This window comes from Rhipicephalus microplus, chromosome X (genome assembly GCF_043290135.1).
Source record: "Rhipicephalus microplus isolate Deutch F79 chromosome X, USDA_Rmic, whole genome shotgun sequence".
In the NCBI taxonomy this organism is placed as follows: domain Eukaryota; kingdom Metazoa; phylum Arthropoda; class Arachnida; order Ixodida; family Ixodidae; genus Rhipicephalus; species Rhipicephalus microplus.
In genome coordinates this window covers 167,435,771-167,459,110 of record NC_134710.1, presented here as the reverse complement: position 1 = coordinate 167,459,110, position 23,340 = coordinate 167,435,771, and the positions used below count along the sequence as shown (strand labels likewise).

The window sequence follows — 23,340 nt, the reverse complement described above, 5'->3', positions numbered from 1 at the left end:
CAGTCATCAGCAAATAGGTGCACATGAGAGTAAAGACACGTAGGTAAGTCGTTAACATAAATAAGAAAAAGAAGAGGACCAAGCACTGACCCTTGCGGTACTCCAGATTGAACAGTGGTGTGGCGGCTATTCACCGCGTTAGCAGCAACATACTGAGAACGATTGTTAAGAAAGAATTCAATCCAAGTTAGTAATTTCCTGTCAAGGTTTAGTTGATGTAATTTGTGCATTATTAAACTGTGGGAAACCTTGTTGAACGCTTTAGAAAAATCCAGAAATATGCAGTCGGCCTGAGAAGAGTGATCCAGTATAACGTTCAGTTTATGTGTGAAAGATGCCAGTTGGGTCTCGCAGGAGTATGTTTTTCGGAAACCATGTGTGCTAGGGTAAAGAATGAATTAGATTCGAGGAGTTTTACAAGGTTCGAAAATAAGATGTGTTCCAATATTTTGCACGGTATACTGGTAAGTTATATAGGTCAGTAATTAAGTGGGGAATGGCGGTTACCAGCTTTGTGAAATGGAGTCACCTTCCCGATCTTCCATTCAGCGGGCAAGCAACCTTGGTTGAGTGACTGCTGAAAGATCATTGTTAGTATGACCGATGAAGAAGCACACGTACTCTTTAAGAATTTCGGGTCAATTTGGTCACAACCAGGAGCGGAAGACAATCTTAAGGACCTAATTATCGCTTCAACACCACTGCAATCAATACATATTGGAGGCATAGTGGGATGGGGAAAGGGTTCTGCGTTAGGTAAAACATCATTTGCATCAAGGGAAAAGTGAGAAAAAAAAACATCGTTTAAAATGTTTGCACATAAGTCAAAAGGAATTTGATTTCTGCTAGCATCTTCTAGGGTGATTGCGTCGTCGGGTTTAGGGTTTATTGTGCGCCAGAATTTTTTAGTATCGTTCGTTAGCATGGATGGTAACACGTTTTGTAAGTAATAACTTTTGGCCTTTTTTAGTGCTGTTACATAATTTTTAGACGCGAGCTTGTAGGCATTCCAGCGTTTTTCATTCCCGCATTTCTTGGCGTCATCAAATTAAACGTCATCTCTCATTTTCTCCTTTCAATGGATGCCATCTTGTCTAGGAAGTTAATTTCACTGGAAGAACATGAATAGTGAATTTAATACTAGAGTGAAACTTGTTATAGTGGTCAAAGAATGTGTTTAGTGCTCTTGTGCCATGTCCCTATATAATAAATATGTAGAATACGTGATAGAGATAGGCAACTCTGAATCAGCAGGTATTACGAATGGTAATTGGCAAGCCTGATGAGCCATCTAGAGGAGTCACTCTAGGCAGTGGGAAGCAACCAGAAATTGCGCATAAAACACCATGCTGCCATTGAGCTGCCGTCAGGGCGTCTGTTACAGCTCTCCAGAGAAGACACATTCATTGCTAATCCTGTGGGCATCGATCACAAGGCGGCAGAACTCCTTTACCAGGACAGCAACTTAGGGAAGAAATTGCTCAACTGTTTTGGCAAAATACACCTGCAGGTGGAATAGTTGAAAAAAAAAAGAAGACTGTTGAAGTAGTTGAAAAACAGGACCGAGTGGCTTGCCGACTTGATCGGCTTCTTCCGTAACCTGGTGAGAAAGATGTTGCACTTGTACTATGGTTGCCTTCATGCCTGATTTTCTGTCTTTTCTAGCATACAGTAGACTCTCAGTAAATGGAAATCTGTAAAACTGAACTGCTGCTTGAATGGAACAACTTTCTCTGTTATGATTGGTTTCATACTGGAATGCTGCAACCCACTTCACCTCTCAGTAAACAGAACTGTTAAATGAAACACATTTTCCCGGTCCCTTCAGGTTCCATTCAATGAGAGTCTACTGTATATGATCTGCAAGATGTAACATCCCTGCAAGCTTGTACCATGGGCAGCTGTCCTGTCAAAGCATTATCGTGACCATATGCATCCATGGGAACATCGTGCCTCAGCCAGGAATGCCACGCGCACGCACCATTGTACACACACACACACACTCAATCTTCTGCCCCGAGTAGTCACTAGGTAGTCACTAGAACATCACTTCAATGGCCATAGCCATGCAGCTTCACATGAGGAATGTTCTGGCTCACACTTTGCTGCAGCACATGGCGCCTCTTCTTTGCCCGTTTGGGTGAAGGGCCACTCGCTGGTCGTCCTGCAGCTACTCGCTTGGAGCCTCTAGTTAGTCCTGGACGTCGTCTTGAAATTGCTGTTGGCTGCACTTTAATATATCGTCCACGACGTAAACCCAGACCTAAAGCAGCGTTCATTGCCATCATGGCACCAACACCGCGCTTCTGCTCTTGGAGTCTTCGGAGGCGTTTAGTGCCGCTGAGGAGGTGCCTTCTGTAGACTGCATTGCTTTTCTCCTCTGCATGAACTCGCCGTAACTGCTCAATCAGCGCTTCAAGGCTGTTGTCTGCATCCTATAACAATCGTCACTTTATTAGGTATAGCTTCAAACATTAGGTTTTCAAATACTGGAAGCACAGTATTTTCTCAATAGTCTCCCAGTACACACTTCGGTACTTTTTAAGAACACTGAAGATACCTTTTTTTATCAAGATAGACCTCATAATTTAAGAAGCAATAACACATATTTATTTACAATGGCATGCCATAAAGGAGTACCAACACGATTTTCAGACACCAAAAAGAAACATTCTTCATTTCTATGGTGTGCGCTATTAACACGCTCTGCACACCAGGCAACATGAATGAAATATTTAAATTTGAATTCAAAGTATTTATTGCCCAGCATCTCTAAGCCAATCTCTCTGCAGTGGACATTATCACAGTACAACACAGTTACTTAGTTTGCGAAACCTGCGTCCTGCATGCAGCTTAAATAGCAGAAATCGCTGTCAGTCTTTGGATGACATCTTACTCATCCTTTAGGTGAACATGTGCATATGACAGCAGAATGACAGCTGCTGCTACTAAGTTGCGAGCCGCAGTCTTTTTTGACGACTTCTGTTGACAAGTCAGAGCAGGCAAGTCACTAAGTATCTGTGGATGTAACCTGTGGATGATGCAATCGCACTTTTTACGGTGTGCCGCAGCTTCGTAGTGTAATCGAAATGGTTACCACAGTGGCTTATAAAAGAGCTGTATCAGGGAATCGCACACTGTGAAATGCTAGCGGGCGACTTCCAGAACAATTGTTTTTAAGGCTTTGGGGTGTAAGCATAGGCCAACCACCAAGTGTTAAAAAAAACAAGGAAAGTGAGATGCAGTAGTCAAATGACTGAATGGATCAGTCTTGTGAGTAACCATCTGCAAAAGTATCAGATTCCGCCTTTTGCTAAGATACAAATGTGGTTACAGAATACTGACTTTTTCTCCAGATACCATGCCTAGTACAGCTAAACCCCTTAATAAGTGGCATTCTCCGGGCAGCAATTCTTGTCTCTTAATACAGATTACCACGTATGCATTTTTCCTATCAATCCGTATTTTACTCTAAGCACACTGGTGTTTCTTATATCCATTTGTCTCTTATATCAGTGTCTCTTATAAAAGGTTTCAACTATAGCACTCTTTATCTACTAAAACACTATCTTATTCTTACATAATGGAGGTAATCACATGACGTCATATGCAAGAGGCCCTAGCATGGAAGTCGCCATATTTGTGCTTTCGCGCATAAACATGATCATTCCACAACCAAAGTTCTCGGCAGTGTGTGTTTTGCTAATATTTTCATAAGAAAATGGGTTAGTGATGTGCACCGCCACCAAATAACACGCTGTCATAACCCAGATCACTGACCGACCAAGGCTATGGCAGCACACGCACTGGTGCTGCCTGGCAGGAAGAGCTCATTGAATACCTCTTATCAAAACTAGGTAGTTGAGAATGCTGTCTGCAGAGTAATTTTGCAGAAGATGGTCCACACTCTAAGGTTGCCTGCACAACAATTACAGATACTAATGACTTATGGGTCAATAGCAGGTCATTTGCTTCATGGGCGTTAGACCTGTGCATGTTGCCTCAATGCTTCCGACGAAAAATTGGGCAGAAAGAAGTAATGACCGCTGAAGAGGTACAGCAACTGGTACATGACTGAAGCACAGTTAATGTAAAGAATTCTTTTTACATTGGTATTCAAGCAAGCATCTGAAAAAAGGTTGAGTGAGGGAGAATACAGGAAGACATATTTTTTGAAGACTTGAATCGGCTGAATAAATAACTAGTTATGAAAATATTGATTTGTATGACCTTTGTATTTATTTCAATGAAAAATTGTGTGTTACATTGGGCTGCAGGGGCTCCACATCCACTTATTTGACGACAGCTTTTATGGTATCATTTTGAAAAGTTGTATGCCGATGCAAGCTAGAATCTCATCCACACCATGTAAATGCCGGAATTAAGCACCCCAGGGTGTAGCTGTAGTGTGCTGTGACCATTGAGCTGTTGTTGACCCAAATGTTTGGTGACAAGCCATTAATAGCCCACATATAGTTCCAAATGCTAACTGTACAGCATTGATGAGTAATAGTCAGAGGAGCACCACCTGCAACTCTGTAACCTGAGGTGCAGTTAGCCCAAGAGATAGTTGGAAAAGCTTGTATGGTACTCAGTTGTTTTGTGAAAATGAAGCTCTGGGATGTGGTACTCATTTTCTCTTTTGCCACAAATTTATTATCCAGTGTTCTTAGCAATTTACAAATTAGTAATTTAAGCTGGAAGTGAATATTATAGAGCAAAATAAACAGTCAGAACTTGTTCCACTTTTTTCATCTATTCGTCACTTGAAACTTTCATAAACAGGCAAACATATTTACTAAGTGACACCTAGCATGCAATCAATATAGAGGCATGTTGGAGTATTCAAACCGTTTTCACTGTGGGACTGAATGATAGTTTTTTCATAAAGAGATCTCTGTGCACTGATTTTATGTGCTTCTCAATTTCGTTACAAGCAAAATTATGGCATGTCATCCTGCATTGGCTACACATTGTTACAGCACCCTGGTGATGACATTATGACCCTTTACGAAAGAAAGTAGCTCTGTTCGTCATTACTCTGTGCTGAACTTTTTTGCTAGCATTGGGTGTCGTCTATAGCTTGTGAGTAGTGGCAATAATGTTGCTTCTACTATATGCAACTGCGTGATGTATGACTTTTCATTCTAGGAACTTGTATGGATTCCCTTTGGAACATTGGCCACAATATTACATGAATGTCTCATGTTAATATTGTAAACTTTACTGAACTGTTATAAGATTGGATGTATTATCTTTTGTGACTGAAAACGCTAAGTGTGGTACCTCTACAGCTCTCTTAGTGCTTTAGCAGTGTCCAAAATCTGTGAATTAAATGCTGCACTGACAGAACATTTTAGAAAATTGGTTTCAAGATCTGTTGTAACTAAAAGTCTTCTAAAAATGCATGCAAATTAGGGCTTAGGATTTTAATAGCCTTTAATAATGCAAATATAATAATAATAATAATAATAATAATAATAATAATAATAATAATAATAATAATAATAATAATAATGTTTTATGTCTCAAAACCACGATATCATGACACTATATACGGAGACAACCATAATTTTGCCCACCTGGCGTTCTTAAACACACCTAAATCTAAGCAGACAGGTTTCTAGCATCTTGGCTACATTGAAATGCAACTGCCCCAGCCAGGATTCAATTCTGCGACCTTTGGGTTGGCAGTCAAGCACCATAACCACTAGATAGCTGTAGCAAGTATGGAACGTAAGGTGTAAGTGCAGTGCTGTAATAGTCAACTCACCATGTTTAGCATAAAGTGGCATCTCAGCTATCTTTAAGAGGGGGTCTACATCCTTTCCAAAGTTTTTTTCTCTGCAGAGCCTGTGCCAGTAGTATATGGCAGGAGGTAATGGGTTCACTGCAGAGTTGGCAACGAGGGCATACCCATCTTCTTGCACAAGCAATTTGCTCTCGTGAAGCCTGGTGGCTTCAGCTGGTGACATGCCGCTGTCAAAGTATGCCAAAAAGGTCTCTCTGGTCTGCATTGTTGGAGTAAGACGAGAAAGTGCGTCTGCTGCTGCAGTGCTGTGGCTGTGGTTTTTGTGATGAAAGAGCTTTATCACAGCTGGCAGTGGCTTTTCCCCACGTAAAAAGGCATCATTACGTTTTGTATTTCTGTTGACCTTCTTGATTTTGAGGTCAATCTTTGCTGGACAGTGTGCTGCAGCCTCACCACATGATTTTTCCCGCTTTGCCTCTTTGCAGCGCCATACTTTGTGGAACACCATCCTGCAAAGCAGTACGAATTTAGAATTTCAGTGACGGCAACGAAAGGGGTCTGCTTTGCCTGCAAATGCCATTTGATCAAAGGAAAAATACACCAGTTACTTGAGCACTTACTAGGTACCTGCACAAATCTCCTTGCAGTGCGTTTAACCCTTTTAGACGCTTTGTACACAATTGTGTACATCACTTGTTTTTGCTAGTTGTGTCAACTAGGGGCTAAAAAAGTGCAAGATACAATGAAGTTTAGATGAAATAATCAACCTCCTCCCTAATAAACATGTCTTTAACTTCAGTTTTCACACTACTGTTGCATATAATCACTTTTCCAGAAGCACTACCATAGTCGACGAGTCATTCAATGCAGCGCTTCGCTGGAGCCACTTCGAAATATCTTTTTTTCTTTTCTCAATATCCTTAAAATCAGAAACCAATATCTAGTATATATCTAGTCTGAGATTTCATTCTATATATACAAGAATCAAATATGAATGTCTTTAGAATAAGTAGATGTTTCATAAAAGCTCAATTTCAATTAACTGCTATGAAATGCCTAATCAATCTATTATAAAATTATTGTTGTTGCAATAGAATATAGACAGCCTTGAAATCATGTGTCAATTTGACGCATTTACAGGCAGTTCTTCGCAGGTGGCATCTGAAAGGATGAACTCAACAAACCTGCCAAAAACACAATCATTAATTTTACTTCTTGCATTACCGAAGCACATTTAAGACATTTTCAGCTGGTAGGTTAGAGTTTGACGACAGTTCAGATGGTGAGGAAACATGATAATAAAGTTCCAGTCACTCAACAAGTTTCGGCGAAAACAAATGAGAGACGTTTCGGGACTAGTACAGGTTCCTAGTAGTAATCAAGGGGCTCTTACAGATCTCAGGGTGTCTCTCGTGAGTTTTCATTTTCACTTGTTCAGTGACTGCATTGTCATCATTAGGATAAATAAATCACGGAAAATGCCAATCCTGCTGCAAAGCTACTAGCTACCGTGGACACATCTTAGAGGCTTGCCACAACACTTGAAATTTGAACAAGAGATCACAGTTTTAAAGCCTGCACAAACTCTGCATTTGAATTTATCATGACCATCAGCTCTTATTTGTGCAAGCTGGAACTTTATGGCATTTGATGCTCTCACAATGCCAAGAAAAGGGGATTCAGTCAATTAGTTTTCTGGCACAGTAATTGTTGAGTGAGACAATTTTACTAAATATTTTGCTAATGAATTGCTTTTGTATTAGCCAAACCGGGGGGAGTCGAGAGACACTCTCACAATAGCTTCCTGGAATCGGCACAAAGTTAAAAGTTGGTATTGGGGATCTAAGCTAGTCACTGCAGTCTCAACTGTGCCTGTAGTTCATCTGGGAAGTGCAGGGGGGGAGGGGGGGGTAATACAACTTTTTTCTCAACTATTTCACAGTCCCAGAATACATGCTTTGAGGTGGTTCCTCTATTATTATAGAAGATACGTTTTGCCTCGCGGATGTAATTGCGAAAACTTACGGCCATGATGTACCAGGTTTGTTTAAGTTTTCGTTCTTTTTTGTAGTGTTTCTGAGAAAAAGAAAAATGCACTCTATTCTGCCCCCCATGCGAGGACACTTGTAAGCGCATTAAGTTTTGGTTTGAAGGCAACTCCGGTGAATCACCTGAAGGGTGTCCAGTTTGCGGCTAGGCGGTGGGAATGCGCGTTTCGTTATTTCTATATATTTGAGAAATGTCACTGAATGAGCGGAGTCTAGCCCTCTCGTACCGATCATCTCCTCGTTGTCCACAACCACTGAGACGGCGCATCGTTGGACATTATCCGCAAAACATGAAGTTTTATCACCAGAGACGACGTAAGTTATTTTTGGAGTTATAAGATCATTTTTTGCATTACCTTTCACACTTTGCTGTTGGCTTGACGAAGTCTACAACCCATGACGTATTCGTCTTCAAGCCGTAGTCTTCTACCCAGCTGCAGGCGTGATGTTCATCGGTGATGTTTGCTCGAAGCACGTCGACGTCAGGTGATGAGCTCTTATTGTCTTTGACGCATTCGATCGCGCTGTGCGCCGATGTTTCACATGCGCTGCTTCCACTAGATATAGCCGTACAACACACTGCGATCGCGGCGATCACGTCTTGAAACACGTGGTCACCAGAGTATTCCGCGCCGCTAAGTTAAAAAAAAGGGGGGGGGGGGGGAGGCGAGTAGTTCAACACAAAGGTGATCGCGTCGAGCGACAAGGCGAGGGCCCAAGACACTTGCGGCAGCAAATATACTTGAAAGCCAAGCGTGTTCACTGTAAAAAAAAAATCGCACAGTAGGACACAACGGCAGATCACTTCTTGCTGAAGGGCCAAGGCCGCAAAAAGGCGCAGGCGTCAACACAAATGTTCACTGAATTAAAAAAAAAATCACGCGCACGAAAAATGCACACTAGACCACAAATTAGTCCAACGCCACGCCAAGCGCCTCTTCCTCAGTCAACGCGAGAGCAGTCCATGGTGCACAGGCGGAGACGAAAATGCCACGGGCATTGAACGAAACAGCGCAAGCCTTTTCTTCCCATCTGCGCTGAAAGGAACGGCCATTAGGGATTCCTTCAGGGCGCACTCCGAGAACGAGAGTATTTCGTCATGAGGCGCGGCGGCCGTTGCTAGGCGCACGTCGCAGCGGCGTCTCTGCGAGAGTGTGACCAATAGCGCGCCGCTGCGGTTGCCATGCGTTGAACCTACTGCAGATTACAAATTCGCCCCCGGGTACGAAAAGGGAGCCGCCTGGCGACCTAACAGCTGGTTACAATGAGCGGGTCATGGTAGGCCTTGAGGCGCTCCACGTTAACAATGTCGCGTCCTCGACGACGCATGTCCGAAGATGGTTCGATGGGTTCAATCAAGTAGTTGACTGGGGAAGTGCATTTGACGACACGGTAGGGGCCTTCGTATTTGGGCAATAGTTTTGAAGATAGGCCAGTTGTAGTAGTAGGGATCGAGAGCCAGACGAGCGCTCCAGGGAGGAACGTGGGCGCAGTAGTGCTGGCGTCAGCGCGAATGTCTTTTTGCCGCTCTTGATCATGCGCTGTAAAGGTCCTTGCAAGCTCTCGACACTCTTCAGCAAGCTTGGCTGTAGCAGAAATAGGCGCCCACTCGGACGGATCTGGCTTGTACGGAAGTATAGTGTCGATGGTGTGCGACGGGTGCCTTCCATATAATAAAAAGAAAGGTGAAAAGCCAGTAGTGCTTTGAGGGGCGGTGTTATATGCGTAGGTGACGAAGGGTAGAATGTCATCCCAATTTGTGTGATCGGCGGCGACGTACTTGGAAAGCATGTCGCCGAGCGTACGGTTGAAGCGTTCCGTGAGGCCATTCGTCTGCGGGTGGTAAGCAGCAGTTTTGCGGTGAACAACGTTGCACTCTTTGAGAATGGCTTCGACGACTTCAGACAGGAAGACGCGGCCTTGATCACTGAGCAGTTCCTGAGGTGGACCGTGTCGCAGCATGAATCGTTGGAGCAGGAAGGAGGCCACATCGCTCGCTGTAGCCGCGGGGAGAGCGGCAGTTTCGGCGTATCGCGTGAGGTGGTCCACAGCAACAATGGCCCAGCGGTTACCGGCTGACGTTAGTGGAAGTGGCCCATACAAATCGATGGCAACGCGCCCAAACGGCCTGGCAGGGCAAGGTAGAGGTTGCAGACCTACCGGCGACAGTTGCGTTGAAGTTTTGCGGCGCTGACATTCTATGCAGGAGCGAACGAATTTTTGCACGTAGCGGTACATGCCGCGCCAAAAGTACCGTTGGCGAATGCGGTGGTAAGTCTTCGATACCCCGGAGTGCGCACATTGCGGATCAGAATGAAATAATTCGCATATGTCAGAGCGCAGACTGCGAGGTATGACTAGTAGCCACTGGCGGCCGTCACCGTTGTAATTGCGTCGGTGGAGGAGGTCGTCGCGAACGGCGAAATGGTGGGCTTGACGACGCAACGCGCGAGTGGATGGAGTAGATGGATCAGTCAGCAAGTCTATCAGTGAGGCAATCCATTGATCCTTGCGCTGTTCAGTAGCAATGGCATGAATGCTAATCGAAGAAATGGCAAGGTGAGACACTGAGTTGTTGGCATTGTCGTCAGGCAAGGGAGAGCGCGACAGGGCGTCGGCGTCAGCATGTTGCCTTCCATTGCGGTACAGAACGCGAATGTCATAGTCTTGCAGGCGAAGTGCCCATGCACCGGGCGAGACGGCCTGAGGGATCTTTCAATGACGACAACCAGCATAGTGCGTGGTGGTCGGTGACGACATCAAATGGGCGACCATACAAATAAGGTCGGAACTTTGCAAGGGCCCAGACGATTGCCAAACATTCTTTCTCGGTGACTGTGTAATTAGTCTCGGCTTTAGTAAGCGTACGGCTCGCGTACGCCACGACATATTCCGGGAACCCTGGTTTGCGCTGCGCAAGGACAGCGCCGAGGCCGACACCACTGGCATCCGTGTGTACCTCTGTAGGGGCCGTAGGGTCGTAGTGGCGGAGTATGGGAGGCGACGTCAACAAACGACGGAGTGTTCTGAAAGCGTCGTCGCACTGTGATGACCACGAATGGAGAGGCCCGTTACTTCCGAGAAGCTTCGTCAGCGGCGATATGATAGTCGCGAAGTTTCGAATGAAGCGCCGAAAGTAGGAACACAGTCCTACGAAACTGCGCAGTTCCTTGACGGATGTCGGCTTGGGGAACTCGGTCGCGGCTCGAAGCTTGGCTGGATCAGGGAGAATTCCGTCCTTGGACACGACGTAGCCGAGTAGCTGCTGTTGCGAACGACGGGCCTATCCCGCCGCTGACCTCCACTGTTGAGAAACGGCGGACCGATCCCACCGAAGCCACCACTGTTGCGAAAGACGGCGACGCCGACGCGGTCCCGGAGGCGCCACTGCTTTCGACCCCGCCGGGAAGGTCACCAGCCGTTTGGTAGCGTATGTTTCTCAGCTCGCGACTGCTTCTGCGCAGAGCTGATCAGACGAGCGGACGAGACGACGGTGAGTCAAACAAGGGTTATGTACAGCATATATACAGAGGCGTTACAATTTCGGCACTGGGGCCGACAGAGACTCGAAGAGCCGAGCTCTTCTCTCTAACACATAGTTCAGCCTTTCGCCTAAGACCGCTGACTCACACACATGTCGGCACTCCGACACGGGGACTCCTCTCCTAGGATCTCCGATCGCGACGCGCCGCAGGGCTTCTTTTATTTACACCGGGCCCAACTAAAATGTCCAATCAGAAGCGCCGCTGGTCTTCCGAGCAGGCTCCTCCAATGGGGTTCGCCGCGCGATGCGTCAGGCCACCAGACATGAGGACGCCGGCTCGCTGTCACGTGCGCAACTGACTCAATGCACGTGGGCCACAGATGCGCCGCGCGTGTTCACGCCGTGGAGTTGTTCGCGCCCCGCGGGCTGCGGGCTGGCCTTGACCCAGATTGCCTGTTTCAGAGGCACGGACGTTTGACGAGGACTCGCTGGCATAACAGCACCCCCGCCGCCAGACAATGCACCGGAAAGACGAGCTGCTTCCACGGGGCTCGGATGTCAGGTGCGCTCGTTCGCCAGGTCCCTCCAGGTTCGCCTCCAGGGCCATGGGGAGAATACAGCTCCAGACTGTTCCGGGAACACATCCCATCATTGACGACGGATCCCAGCTCCACTGGCTCGTCGTCACAACTTGCTGGCCAACTTCGCTCGTCTCTCCTGACCATCTTCGGTTTCAGCACTTGTCGATGGTTCTGCAACTTGCTAAGAACGGTTCGACAACAGACAACACACGACACAAGCAAGTGCCCTCGGTCACCCGACAGAACACCAGACAAAGTATAGAACAACATATACCTATCTACGTGTCTATCGGAATTTCGTTCCCTCTACATCAAGAGGCACATGTGGGACAAAAGACTCCTAAAGTAAGAACTTGAATTTTTCACAATTACAACCCCGCAACGAATTAGAATACCACATAAAGTTGGCCCCTTGAGAGCACTCTGAACGAGAGCGCTCGGCCCAGGTCGTGATGAGGTCAAAATTTTGCCCCGAATCGCCAGCCAGAAACCGAAATGCTGAGAAGTTACTAGCTGGAACGCTCTGCTCAATGCACCTGCATTAGCGTTTACCTTTCCCTTTTTTTTTTTTTTTTAGCGAACGTCAAAGTTGCACTGTGGAGCAACATGCTCCACTTCAGTAACCGGCCACTTTTAGGCGACGATACCTATGCGGCACCAAGAGCGGCTCACCCTTTCGACGTTGCACAGGGGAACAACGATACGGCTTGCTACTGATTGACTCCTCACCGCTTAGCTCGATATCGTGTTCGATCACCGTCGTGTTTCCGGGGCTGTCCGAAAACACGTCTTCAAACTCGGAACCAATCTTTCTCAGGTCCTCTTTCTCAGGTCCTCCTTCACTTAAGCTAGGCTCTAGGTTTATCGGCTCCCGGATTACTTTCGATCCCCCTTCAATTACCTCACTAGAACTCCAAATTTCTGCTCCCTCTTCCTCTGAAGCATTCAATAGCTGATTTACGACCGCTTGATGTTGAACCTTGGGTTTCATCAAGTTGTAAATTTTGTTCTGCCGCCTTCCTAATTTCACCTCAGAATTCGTATCGGGAAGCTTCGATATTACATTGGCAGGCCCTTCCCAATCAACCTCAAGCTTGTTCTTTTTGAACGGCTGCAGCAGCATTACCTGACTTCCTACTTCAAAAGCGCGTTTCTTCACAGATTTCTCGTAGTGCTCCTTCGACAGCACTTTTGCCGCGTTTTTCTGGCTTTCCACTCGCGCTTCAATTTGGCTTTCCACTAGCGCTTCAATCGAGAGATCCTCACGCTGCCCTCGAATGAGCGTCTCTCGATCAACTCTCGGCAGCTCGCTCCAACTTTCCGCTACAGGCGAGAGCGTTGCAACCCTCTCGCTCTGACTCAATGGCGCCACGTCGTCTCCCCTTTCTCCGGAAACCGCGCTGGTCGTGTCGGCGACGGGCCGCTCGCGTGACTGCTCACATGACTCATGCGGAAACTTTCCTTTCTGGGGTTCCGTCGACCCGCCGACAAGGTCACTTGAGAGTTCACCGCCGGGAACCAGATCAAGCTGCCGCGATAGCTTCCGCGCTTGCGATCGCGTGAGAGCCATACACGCTAAGTCAGGGAAGAACGATTCGCCCTGCTCTTTGAGAAGCTGCTCCGAGTTGTTGGAGAAAAGATAAGGAAAACGATCGTTCAGCGCGGCAGACACAGCTGCTTCGGTGCAAAGCTTACCGAACGGGCCTTCAATGACAACGGTGGCGATTGGTAAGCGAACACTCTGCTCCTCGGCGACTTGCCTGATCCACGCGCATTCTCCTGTGAAGTCATCCGGAGACACCAATGAAGGATGGACAACGTCCATGGTTGCCGCTGAGTCTCTAAGTGCTCGGCACGTTTTCTCATTCACCCTAATTTCTTGGAGATACGGCTCCAACAACCGCATGTTTTTTTCTGATTCTCGGATTGTTGCGAAGGCAAATTTTTCCTGACAGTTTCTCGCGATGTGTCCTTCCTTTTTGCAGTTGTAGCAGATTAGCGGCTTCCGTTTGTTTTCCGATTCAAATGACTGTGTGGTAGAAACCTCACTCGATCTCTCCGCTTCTGTTTGCCCTTCCCCTACACTGTCCTTCGTAAGAGACGGGTCCTTTTTGAAATTACGGTGCGGACCGGGTTTCCGTTGATCAGGTTTCCTTGAAAAGCCCTCTTTCCTTTCATCCTTTTCAACGCGCACTGCCCTGCTATGCAACTTTCGGCGAGTATAATACTCCTCAGCTAACTCTGCTGCCTTGTTTAGCTGTACTTCACCAAGTTTGTCCTGCAGCCAAAGTTTGACATCCTCCTCGATGCAGCGGTAGAATTGCTCCAATGCAACGCATTCCACCACTTTATCGCGGTCGTCATAAACACCTTCGCCCTTGAGCCATTCAATCAAATCGGCTTTAAGACGAAACGCGAAGTCAACGTGTGACTCATTCCCCTTTTTAGCATACCGGAACCTTTGCCTGAAAGCCTCGGGTGACAACTTATAACGTCTCAAGAGCACTTCCTTAACCTCGTCATAGCTCTCAAACGCTTCCCTCGACAAGCAAGTTATCGCATCGGACACTTCGCCGGGAAGAAGAGCTAGCAGGTTCCGCGCCCAAAGAGACTGCTCCAAAGCATTTCGCTCACAGACGTGTTCAAACTTGACGAGATACTTCGCCATGTCCTCGCCCACTACGAACGGTGGCAGTTGATCCCGAATTCTAATACCGCTGACCTGAATCGTCGGAGAAGCTGCGCTAGGCGCCTGCGAACACTGTAGGATTGCCAATTCTATTCGTTTCATCTCGAGGCGCTCCTGTCTCTCGGCCTCCTCGCGCTCGCGACGTTCGCGCCTTTCAGCTTCTTCACGTTCGCGAGCTTCTCGCCTTTCAGCCTCTTCACGTTCGCGAGCTTCTCGCCTGTCTTCACGTTCGCGAGCTTCGCGCCTTTCTTCACGTTCGCGAGCTTCGCGCCTTTCTTCACGTTCGCGAGCTTCGCGCCTTTCAGCCTCTTCACGAGCTTCTCGCCTTTCAGCCTCCTCACGTTCGCGAGCTTCTACTTCTCGCCTTTCAGCCTCCTCACGGCGTGCTTTAATATCCACCCAGGCCTCATCGACTTCCTCAGCCGACACTCCCTCATCCTTCATGATCTCAAGGATCGCTTGCTTTCGTTTCGCACGGCCCAAAGTAATGCCGAGTTCCTCACAAATTTCGATGAGTTCCTTCACTTTAAGGTTCTCCATCGTTCACACTAGCCTCTTGCTGTTTGCCCCTGTTAAGAATCTACTTGCCGTACCCACTATAAGCCTACTAGCAAGACGCGCAAGCAATTTTAACACTGCCGTGTTTACCACCTCCGCATTAACTTTGGTTTCAAAGCACTTCAACTTGGCTTGAAACGATCAAAGCTCACCCGAATGCTTCACACAGCCCTTCTCTAAACTACTACAACCTGAGCTAGAGTAGTCTGGTGAACTGAGGGGAAAACGTCAGGCACTCACCGCATCGATGTCGCTGACGCCGGCCGATCCCGCAGCTGCCAACCACTGTTGCGAACGACGGGCCTATCCCGCCGCTGACCTCCACTGTTGAGAAACGGCGGACCGATCCCACCGAAGCCACCACTGTTGCGAAAGACGGCGACGCCGACGCGGTCCCGGAGGCGCCACTGCTTTCGACCCCGCCGGGAAGGTCACCAGCCGTTTGGTAGCGTATGTTTCTCAGCTCGCGACTGCTTCTGCGCAGAGCTGATCAGACGAGCGGACGAGACGACGGTGAGTCAAACAAGGGTTATGTACAGCATATATACAGAGGCGTTACAATTTCGGCACTGGGGCCGACAGAGACTCGAAGAGCCGAGCTCTTCTCTCTAACACATAGTTCAGCCTTTCGCCTAAGACCGCTGACTCACACACATGTCGGCACTCCGACACGGGGACTCCTCTCCTAGGATCTCCGATCGCGACGCGCCGCAGGGCTTCTTTTATTTACACCGGGCCCAACTAAAATGTCCAATCAGAAGCGCCGCTGGTCTTCCGAGCAGGCTCCTCCAATGGGGTTCGCCGCGCGATGCGTCAGGCCACCAGACATGAGGACGCCGGCTCGCTGTCACGTGCGCAACTGACTCAATGCACGTGGGCCACAGATGCGCCGCGCGTGTTCACGCCGTGGAGTTGTTCGCGCCCCGCGGGCTGCGGGCTGGCCTTGACCCAGATTGCCTGTTTCAGAGGCACGGACGTTTGACGAGGACTCGCTGGCATAACACTGCCGAGCTGCAAATTGGCACTTCTTTAGGTTCAGTTGCAGACTGGCGTTGCTCAGACGCGTTAAAACATGCCGAAGGCGTTGAAGATGCGTCGAGAAGTCAGGAGCGAAAACAACGACGTCATCGAGGTAGCACAGGCACGTGTGCCATTTCAGGTCACGCAGAACTGTATCCATCATGCGCTCAAAGGTGGCGGGTGCATTGCACAGCCCAAACGGCATAACGTTGAACTCGTACAAGCCGTCGGGGGTGACAAAAGCGGTCTTCGGTCGAGCGTCCTCAGCCATAGGTACTTGCCAGTACCCTGAGCGCAAATCGAGGGATGAAAAGAATTCTGCTCCTTGCAGGCTGTCAATCGCGTCATCTACCCGCGGTAGTGGTTACACGTCCTTACGAGTGATCTTGTTGAGGCGTCGGTAGTCCACACAGAACCGCCCAGAACCGTCCTTCTTCGTGACGAGAACGACAGGAGATGCCCAGGGGCTGCTAGAGGGGCGAATAACATCGCGGCGAAGCATGTCGTCGACTTGCTCATTGATTACACGGCGTTCTGTGGGAGATACGCGATATGGACGTTGCCGCAGCGGTGGCTGTGTGCCTGTGTCGATGCGATGCGTAACGGTGGATGTGCGGCCGAGAGAAGGTTGAGCGACATCGAAAGAAGAGCGGAATTCTTCCAACAGGCCCAAAAGCTGGGAACGCTGGCCCTGCGTAAGGTCGTCGGGTAAGCAGGGACCGAATATATCATCGGATGATGAAGCAGATGTCGAAACAGCACCAAGCGTACAGGAACTTGAGCAGTGCATGTCATCGGGTTGATCTATAACTTGTGCGTCTTCGATGGGTTCCACGCTGCCGAGACATTCCCCTCGCACCAACGTAACACTGTACGGGGATGAGTTCAGAACAAAAATAGTGGTGCTGCCGCGAGTTACTTGCACGGTCGCGAAAGGAACCAGCAAACCTTTTCTGGTGAAAACACGATAAGATGGCGAGAGGAGTGCAGCGGTGTCAGAAAGGCTTGCGCAGTAGAGCGACACCGCAACGGACGAGTTTGCAGGCACTTGAGTGTCGTCTCTGACGAGTACCTTGCTTGCAGCGGATGGACTGTCGGCCGGCGTCAAAGAAGAGAATGGCGTGAGTTATATTTCTGCTGGTGCGCAATGAATGACGGCGTCGTGGCGGGAGAGAAAATCCCATCCTAGGATGACGTCGTGAGAGCATGAAGAAATTATGATGAATTCGACCGCATACATCACGTCCTGAATCATAAGGCGGGCTGTGCACATCGCCGTAGGGTGAATACTTTGGGCGCTGGCTGTACGGAGGGAGAGCCCGGAAAGTGGCGTGGTCACTTTGCGCAGTAATCGGCTAAGCTTTTCGTCCATCACGGATACGGCGGCTCCAGTATCTACAAGGGCAGATGCACGAACGCCATCCACAAGCACGTCGATCACGTTCGACGGGCTTTCCTGAGGGCTTCCGCAGTTCGACAGCGTCGCAGCCCTTGCCTCGTGGACTGCGACGACTAGTTTTCCTGGTTGCCCTCGAGTGGACGTGGCCGCATTGGCGACAGTGAGCGACGTCGTGGAGAAGGTGAACGGCGGGTAGACGGAACGGGGCGGGACGACGGTGACATAGGCGGCGGTTGGTCATAAGAGCGGCTTGACTGGCTGGGAAAGTTGGAGGCGACCTGCGGTTGCTGCACTCGATTGCAATAGCGTGCTACATGACCGACGCAACCACAAGCAAAGCAGATGGGGCGATTGTCAGCAGTGCGCCATTGGTTTGCGGGTCGCATCCATCTCGCAGAACGCGATTGGCGAGCCGGCTGCTGATATGAGTGCATGGTATACAGGCGGCACTCGGGGCACGTGGGTGACGCCGGCGTATGTAGGCGAGACAGTTTCTCCAAAGGCCTGGGGCCTCGCGACGGTTTCAGTGTAATTTAGGGGAACAGTCGCAGAAATCGGTGGGGGCGGCCTGGCAACAACTTGGGCGTAGCTGAGTGGCACAGATGCAGGAGGCGGCTGGTGGTATTCAGGGACGACCTCCGCGATTTCCTGCTGAATGGCTCGGCGGAGCGGAGGTAGAAGTGTACTTGATGGCTGTTGAGCATGTTGTGGGGAAGCAAAAGCCAGTAGAGAGACCTGGCGGGCAACTTCCTCACGCACGAACGACTTGATTTCGGCGAGCAAGGTTGCGTGGTCAGGAACTGCTGACAAGGCCGAGAGATCAGCATCACGTGGTGGCGGTCGACGGGTCATCAAGCGCTGCCGCCGCAGCTCGTCGTAACTTTGGCATAACATGATGATTTCTGCCACAGTGCGGGGGTTCTTTGCCAGGAGCATGGTGAAGGCATCGTCGGCGATGCCTTTTAGAACATGCGTGATTTTGTCAGCCTCTGACATGTTCAGGTCGACTTTCTTGCACAAGTCAAGGATGTCCTCGATATAACTTGTGAAGGACTCGCCGGTCTGCTGGGCTCGTTCACGTAAACGCTGTTCAGCTTGCAGCTTACGAACGGCCGGGCGGCCGAACACGTCGACGACAGCGGTTTTAAAAGCGGACCATGTCGGGAAATCAGATGCGTGGTTGTTGTACCACATGCCGGCCACACCCGCGAGATAGAAAAACAGGTTGCCCAGTTTACCTGCCTCGTCCCAATGGTTGGGGACGCTCACGCGTTCTACATGGCCAGCCAGTCCTCGACATCGGTGCCATCCGCTCCGGTGAAGACAGGAGGGTCGCGGATGCGGGGGACACCGGGACATGGCGTCGGCGTAGGAGGAAGCGTTTGTTGGGCGGCGTCTTGGTGCATGGTTGGAGGCACGGTACGGGATCGAAGCTCCAAGGGCATCGAATGCGGACCGAAGGTGTTTGAAGGGCACAGCACTCTCAGCACCTCCACCAAATTGTTAAGCGGTTTATTGGCGGACACTCAGCGATGATTCACGACAGCGACAGTCAATGCGGGGATCGACTCTCTGCGCGAGCTGCTCTTCTTCTTATTAAAAGGGCGACCCACTAGAAGGCGCTGAAGAGGGCGACCCACTGTTCAAAGGCTTTACCATAATATATATATATATATATATATATATATATATATATATGGGGAGTGGATGAGGTGGAGGTGAATTACCGTAGGAGAAGGAGTTATACAGTGTCATTGTGTTTGAATCGAGAACAGAAACGGAAAAAAAAAATCCCGGAGATGACAACAGAGAAGGACGGGACACAAGAACTGTGTCCCATTTTGGTCTGTCGCCATCTGAGCGATCGTTTGCGCTACATACCGCCACGAGTTTTCACGTCCTTCCTTTTAAACTTCAGTATTGCTTCTGCAATTTTATCGCGCGCACACGAACGTGCTGGCACCCTGGTGGTGGGGCCCTTGTTTTGCATCCGCGTCCAGATACGTGGGAAAACGCTAATCACATTTTGTAGTTGACCGTTGCCTTGCGACCACTGTCAAGGCGACGTGACCGTCTGTCCCCTTGCCTTCTGGTAGGTGCACATCTGTCAAGTCAATCTATGATCAAGTAAGCAATTAGGGTCAAATGTTCTGTTGTGAAATCATTTTTGTCTATTAAATTAGCGGTCTGAATCACAGAGCAACTATCAGCCAAGCCTCAAGTTCTTCATTGTACAGCGACTTACTGGAAGCAAATTTCTTATTACGTAGTTTAAATCCGGTGGGGCCTCGATCTGGATTAAATGATAAACTGGCAATAGACAAGAGTAATTTTATCGACCGGGTTTGTAAGCGCTCGACGCGATCACACCACACGAAAAAGATAAAGGATTTTAGCTGTAAAACAGACACGTTCAAAAACTCTTTTTTTTTTCCGAGAACAACGCGTGAATGGAATCGACTTCCATCCAATGTAATTGATTGTAATACACTAAATTCTTTTGCCAAAGCATTGTCAGATTATCTGTAATTTTTTTGTATCTTTATGGTCACTCCGCTTTCCTAGTATCGCGACATCTGCAACTGATATGTGATTGTGAAACAATAATGTCGTTCTGAAGTTTTCTTTTTTGTTGTTGTTGAGTGTGTCACATTGTAACTCTGCTTTGTTTTAGCGGTGCACCTCGGTGGTGTTACTAATTACAGTGTCCTCTTGTACAATCCAGATTACTCCTGCTCTTTCCAGCCATGTCTTGTATATTATTAATTGTTTCTATCAGTTTAGGTCTGGCTTGGTACCAAACAGGTTGTTGATAGTACCTGCTGTCACTTTGTTGATTGCGCAATTGTATATTTTTATTTTTATTTTGTTCCCGCTCATTGTTGTGGTTGCTTTGTGGACGTATTTGCGTATGTTCTCGCATTCTTTTATTTGTTCTGCCTGCTCCTGCCAAAGGCCTTTTTCAAAGACTGGCAGTAAATCTGAAAATAAATAAAAAAAATGCTGCCACAAGGTCATGTCAACATATCCCTTTATTTTTATACATATCTATAGGCCTCAAGAATTAAATATAAAATATAAGCTTGGCCATCGTTTGCACATCCTTTCCTTAGCCCTTGTGCAGGCAGCATGAGCAGTCACGCATGAAGTAGCGAACAGTTAAGATACTTCTCGATATCTTCGTTTACCGTCATGGTTAAAAAAAGTGGTCATGCATAACAGATACTAATATATGCATGTTTTTTTTTCTTCAACAGTACGGCATGCGCACATTTTTAACGCGATAGCGTCAGAGAGCTCATGTCGCAGAAATAGGTGACCAGTAAAAATGGGCAATCGCAGGGAACTGTGGTATAGGACGGCTTCCGGTTCGACGCTCCACACGGGTGAGCAGCGGCACGCACGCATTATTGTACTGCTCCGTTGAAAAAAGCACCTTTCCGTGCAATGTCAGTGCTTTAGAAGTTGTATTTATTTTGTTTTTGCGTACCGTGACTGTGACAATCACAAGCTACGAAAGCCAGGAACGGTCGGGAAACTTTTTTATCGCTCTAAAATGATCTGCGATGCTTTTATGCTGCTCGGGGGTGCTGTCAGTATAGCTAGCACATCAGTCGATACAAAAAACAGTTTTCATTGTATGATACGTTACTGCAGATAAAAAGTCACCATTTTAAAGATCTCGGGGAATGGGGATGACTGTAGCAGCGTGCTAAGAGTTCATTTCGGGATCGCTGCTTCGGCCGACATCGTCAGTCGATCGGCATGAAGCGCTGCATGACTTATTGAGCGCGTTGAGATATTTTTTTTCTAGCCTTCAGCACGCTATATGGTAATTTCAACGCTCATCTTGGTCAAGCTGCGCGGCCCAGCGGCACATAAACAATACAGTCAGACATAGACGGCGCCGAATAATCGAAACCCTGCGCTTGTTTAACGCACTTCTTCCTTTGGGTGCCGTCCTGGCGCACAGTTTGACCAAGATAAATTCAAATGAACTCGTCCAGCGCTTCGTATAAACTTACTCTTGAGTGAAGCTTTCGCGTTTTTTATCATATATATGGGCGCAATGACCGGCGCTAATCTCGTATGACAGGTAGATTTCACCCGCCCATCCCAATAACATCATTGCTAGGCGCACTTGCGCGACAATTTATTCCTCAATAAATTAGTCGCAGCAAACTCTTGCGTATGCTTTTTTTAGTGTGGAACACACGCGTACCTGTGATAAAATGGTTTTCGCACACCCTGGCTTCAAAGTTCCGTACTCAAAAATTAAGGCTACTTGTCGTGGCTCTCTGCACAGTCAAAGCCCAGCTAGGTTTTCTGTCTTTATTAAATGGAAATTGATACCTGCGTTGGCCTTGCACGCTCTAGTTGGAGCAGCCAACGGCTGAACAACCGACCATGGTTTATCAGGAGGAAGATAAACGGGCGTCCACGCGCACGAATCCTAAATAATCTGAGGCTTGCGGTGAAGCGGTTCGCCGTCGTCTACTCTTCTCGAACCGTACGCAGGTAGCAGACGGTGCTTCTCACAATCCCTCGCTCTCCTCTCTCTTATCATCATCATAATCAGCCTGAATACGTCCACTGCAGGACAAAGGACTCTCCCATGTTCCACCAGTTAACCCGGTCCTGTGCTTGCTGCTGCCAATTTATACCCGCAAACTTCTTAATCTCATCTGCCCACTTAACCTTCTGTCTCCCCCTAACCCGCTTCCCTTCTCTGGGAATCCAGTTAGTTACCCTTAATGACCAGCGGTTATCCTGTCTACGCACTACATGCCCGGCCCATGTCCATTTCCTCTTCTTTATTTCAACTATGCTATCCTTAACCCCCGTTTGTCCCCTAGTCCACTCTGTTCTCTTCTTGTTTCTTAAGGTTACACCTACCATTTTTCTTTCCATTGCTAACTGCTTCGTCCTCAATTTAGGCTGAACCCTCTTTGTAAGTGTCCAGGTTTCTGCTCCGTAGCTAAGTACCGGTAATGATTGATATGTGGGGTTTAACGTCCCAAAACCACCATATGATTATGAGAGACGCCGTAGTCGAGGGCTCCGGAAATTTCGACCACTTGGGGTTCTTTAACGTGTACCCAAATCTGAGCACACGGGCCTACAACATTTCCGCCTCCATCGAAAATGCAGCCGCCGCGGCCGGGATTCGAACCCGCAACCCGCGGGTCAGCAGCCGAGTACCTTAGCCACTAGACAACCGCGGCGGGGCTAAGTACCGGTAAGATACAGCTGTTATATATCTTCCTCTTGAGAGATAGTGGCAATCTACCTGTCATAATTTGAGAGTGCTTGCCGAATGTGCTCCACCCCATTCTTATTCTTCTAGTTACTTCAATCTCGTGGTTCGGCTCCGCAGTTATTACCTGCCCTAAGTAGACATAGTCTTTTACAACTTGAAGTGCAGTATTACCTATCTCGAAGCGCTGCTCTTTTCCGAGGTTGTTGTATATTACTTTCGTTTTTTGCAGATTAATTTTAAGACCCACCTCTCTGCTCTCCTTGTCTAACTCCGTAATCATGAGTTGCAATTCGTCCCCTGAGTTACTCAGCAATGCAATATCATCGGCGAAGCGCAGGTTACTAATGTACTATCCTTCAACTCTTATCCCTAACTGTTCCCATTCTAGGCTTCTGAAAACCTCATGTAAGCACGCGGTAAATAGCATTGGGGAGATTGTGTCCCCCTGCCTTACACCCTTCTTGATTGGTATTCTGTTGCTTCCTTTATGAAGCACTATGGTAGCAGTTGATCTTCTGTAGATTTCTTCCAGAATGTTTATATATACTT

The 23,340-nt window shown here is 48.1% G+C and overlaps 1 protein-coding gene across 1 annotated transcript in view; it reads right to left on the bottom strand.

Moving 5' to 3' along the window:
- Positions 1 to 3,853: 3,853 nt before the first annotated feature.
- LOC142775148 (uncharacterized) overlaps positions 3,854 to 23,340 on the bottom strand; it is a 45,291-nt gene continuing 25,804 nt past the window's right edge. Inside the window, exons 2-4 of the mRNA XM_075876487.1 lie at positions 8,157 to 8,435; positions 5,774 to 6,261; positions 3,854 to 3,918 (exon numbers count right to left, since the gene is read on the bottom strand). Of these exons, the coding sequence (XP_075732602.1) occupies positions 3,854 to 3,918; positions 5,774 to 6,261; positions 8,157 to 8,435 (832 nt within the window). The remainder of the gene's footprint in view (positions 3,919 to 5,773; positions 6,262 to 8,156; positions 8,436 to 23,340) is intronic.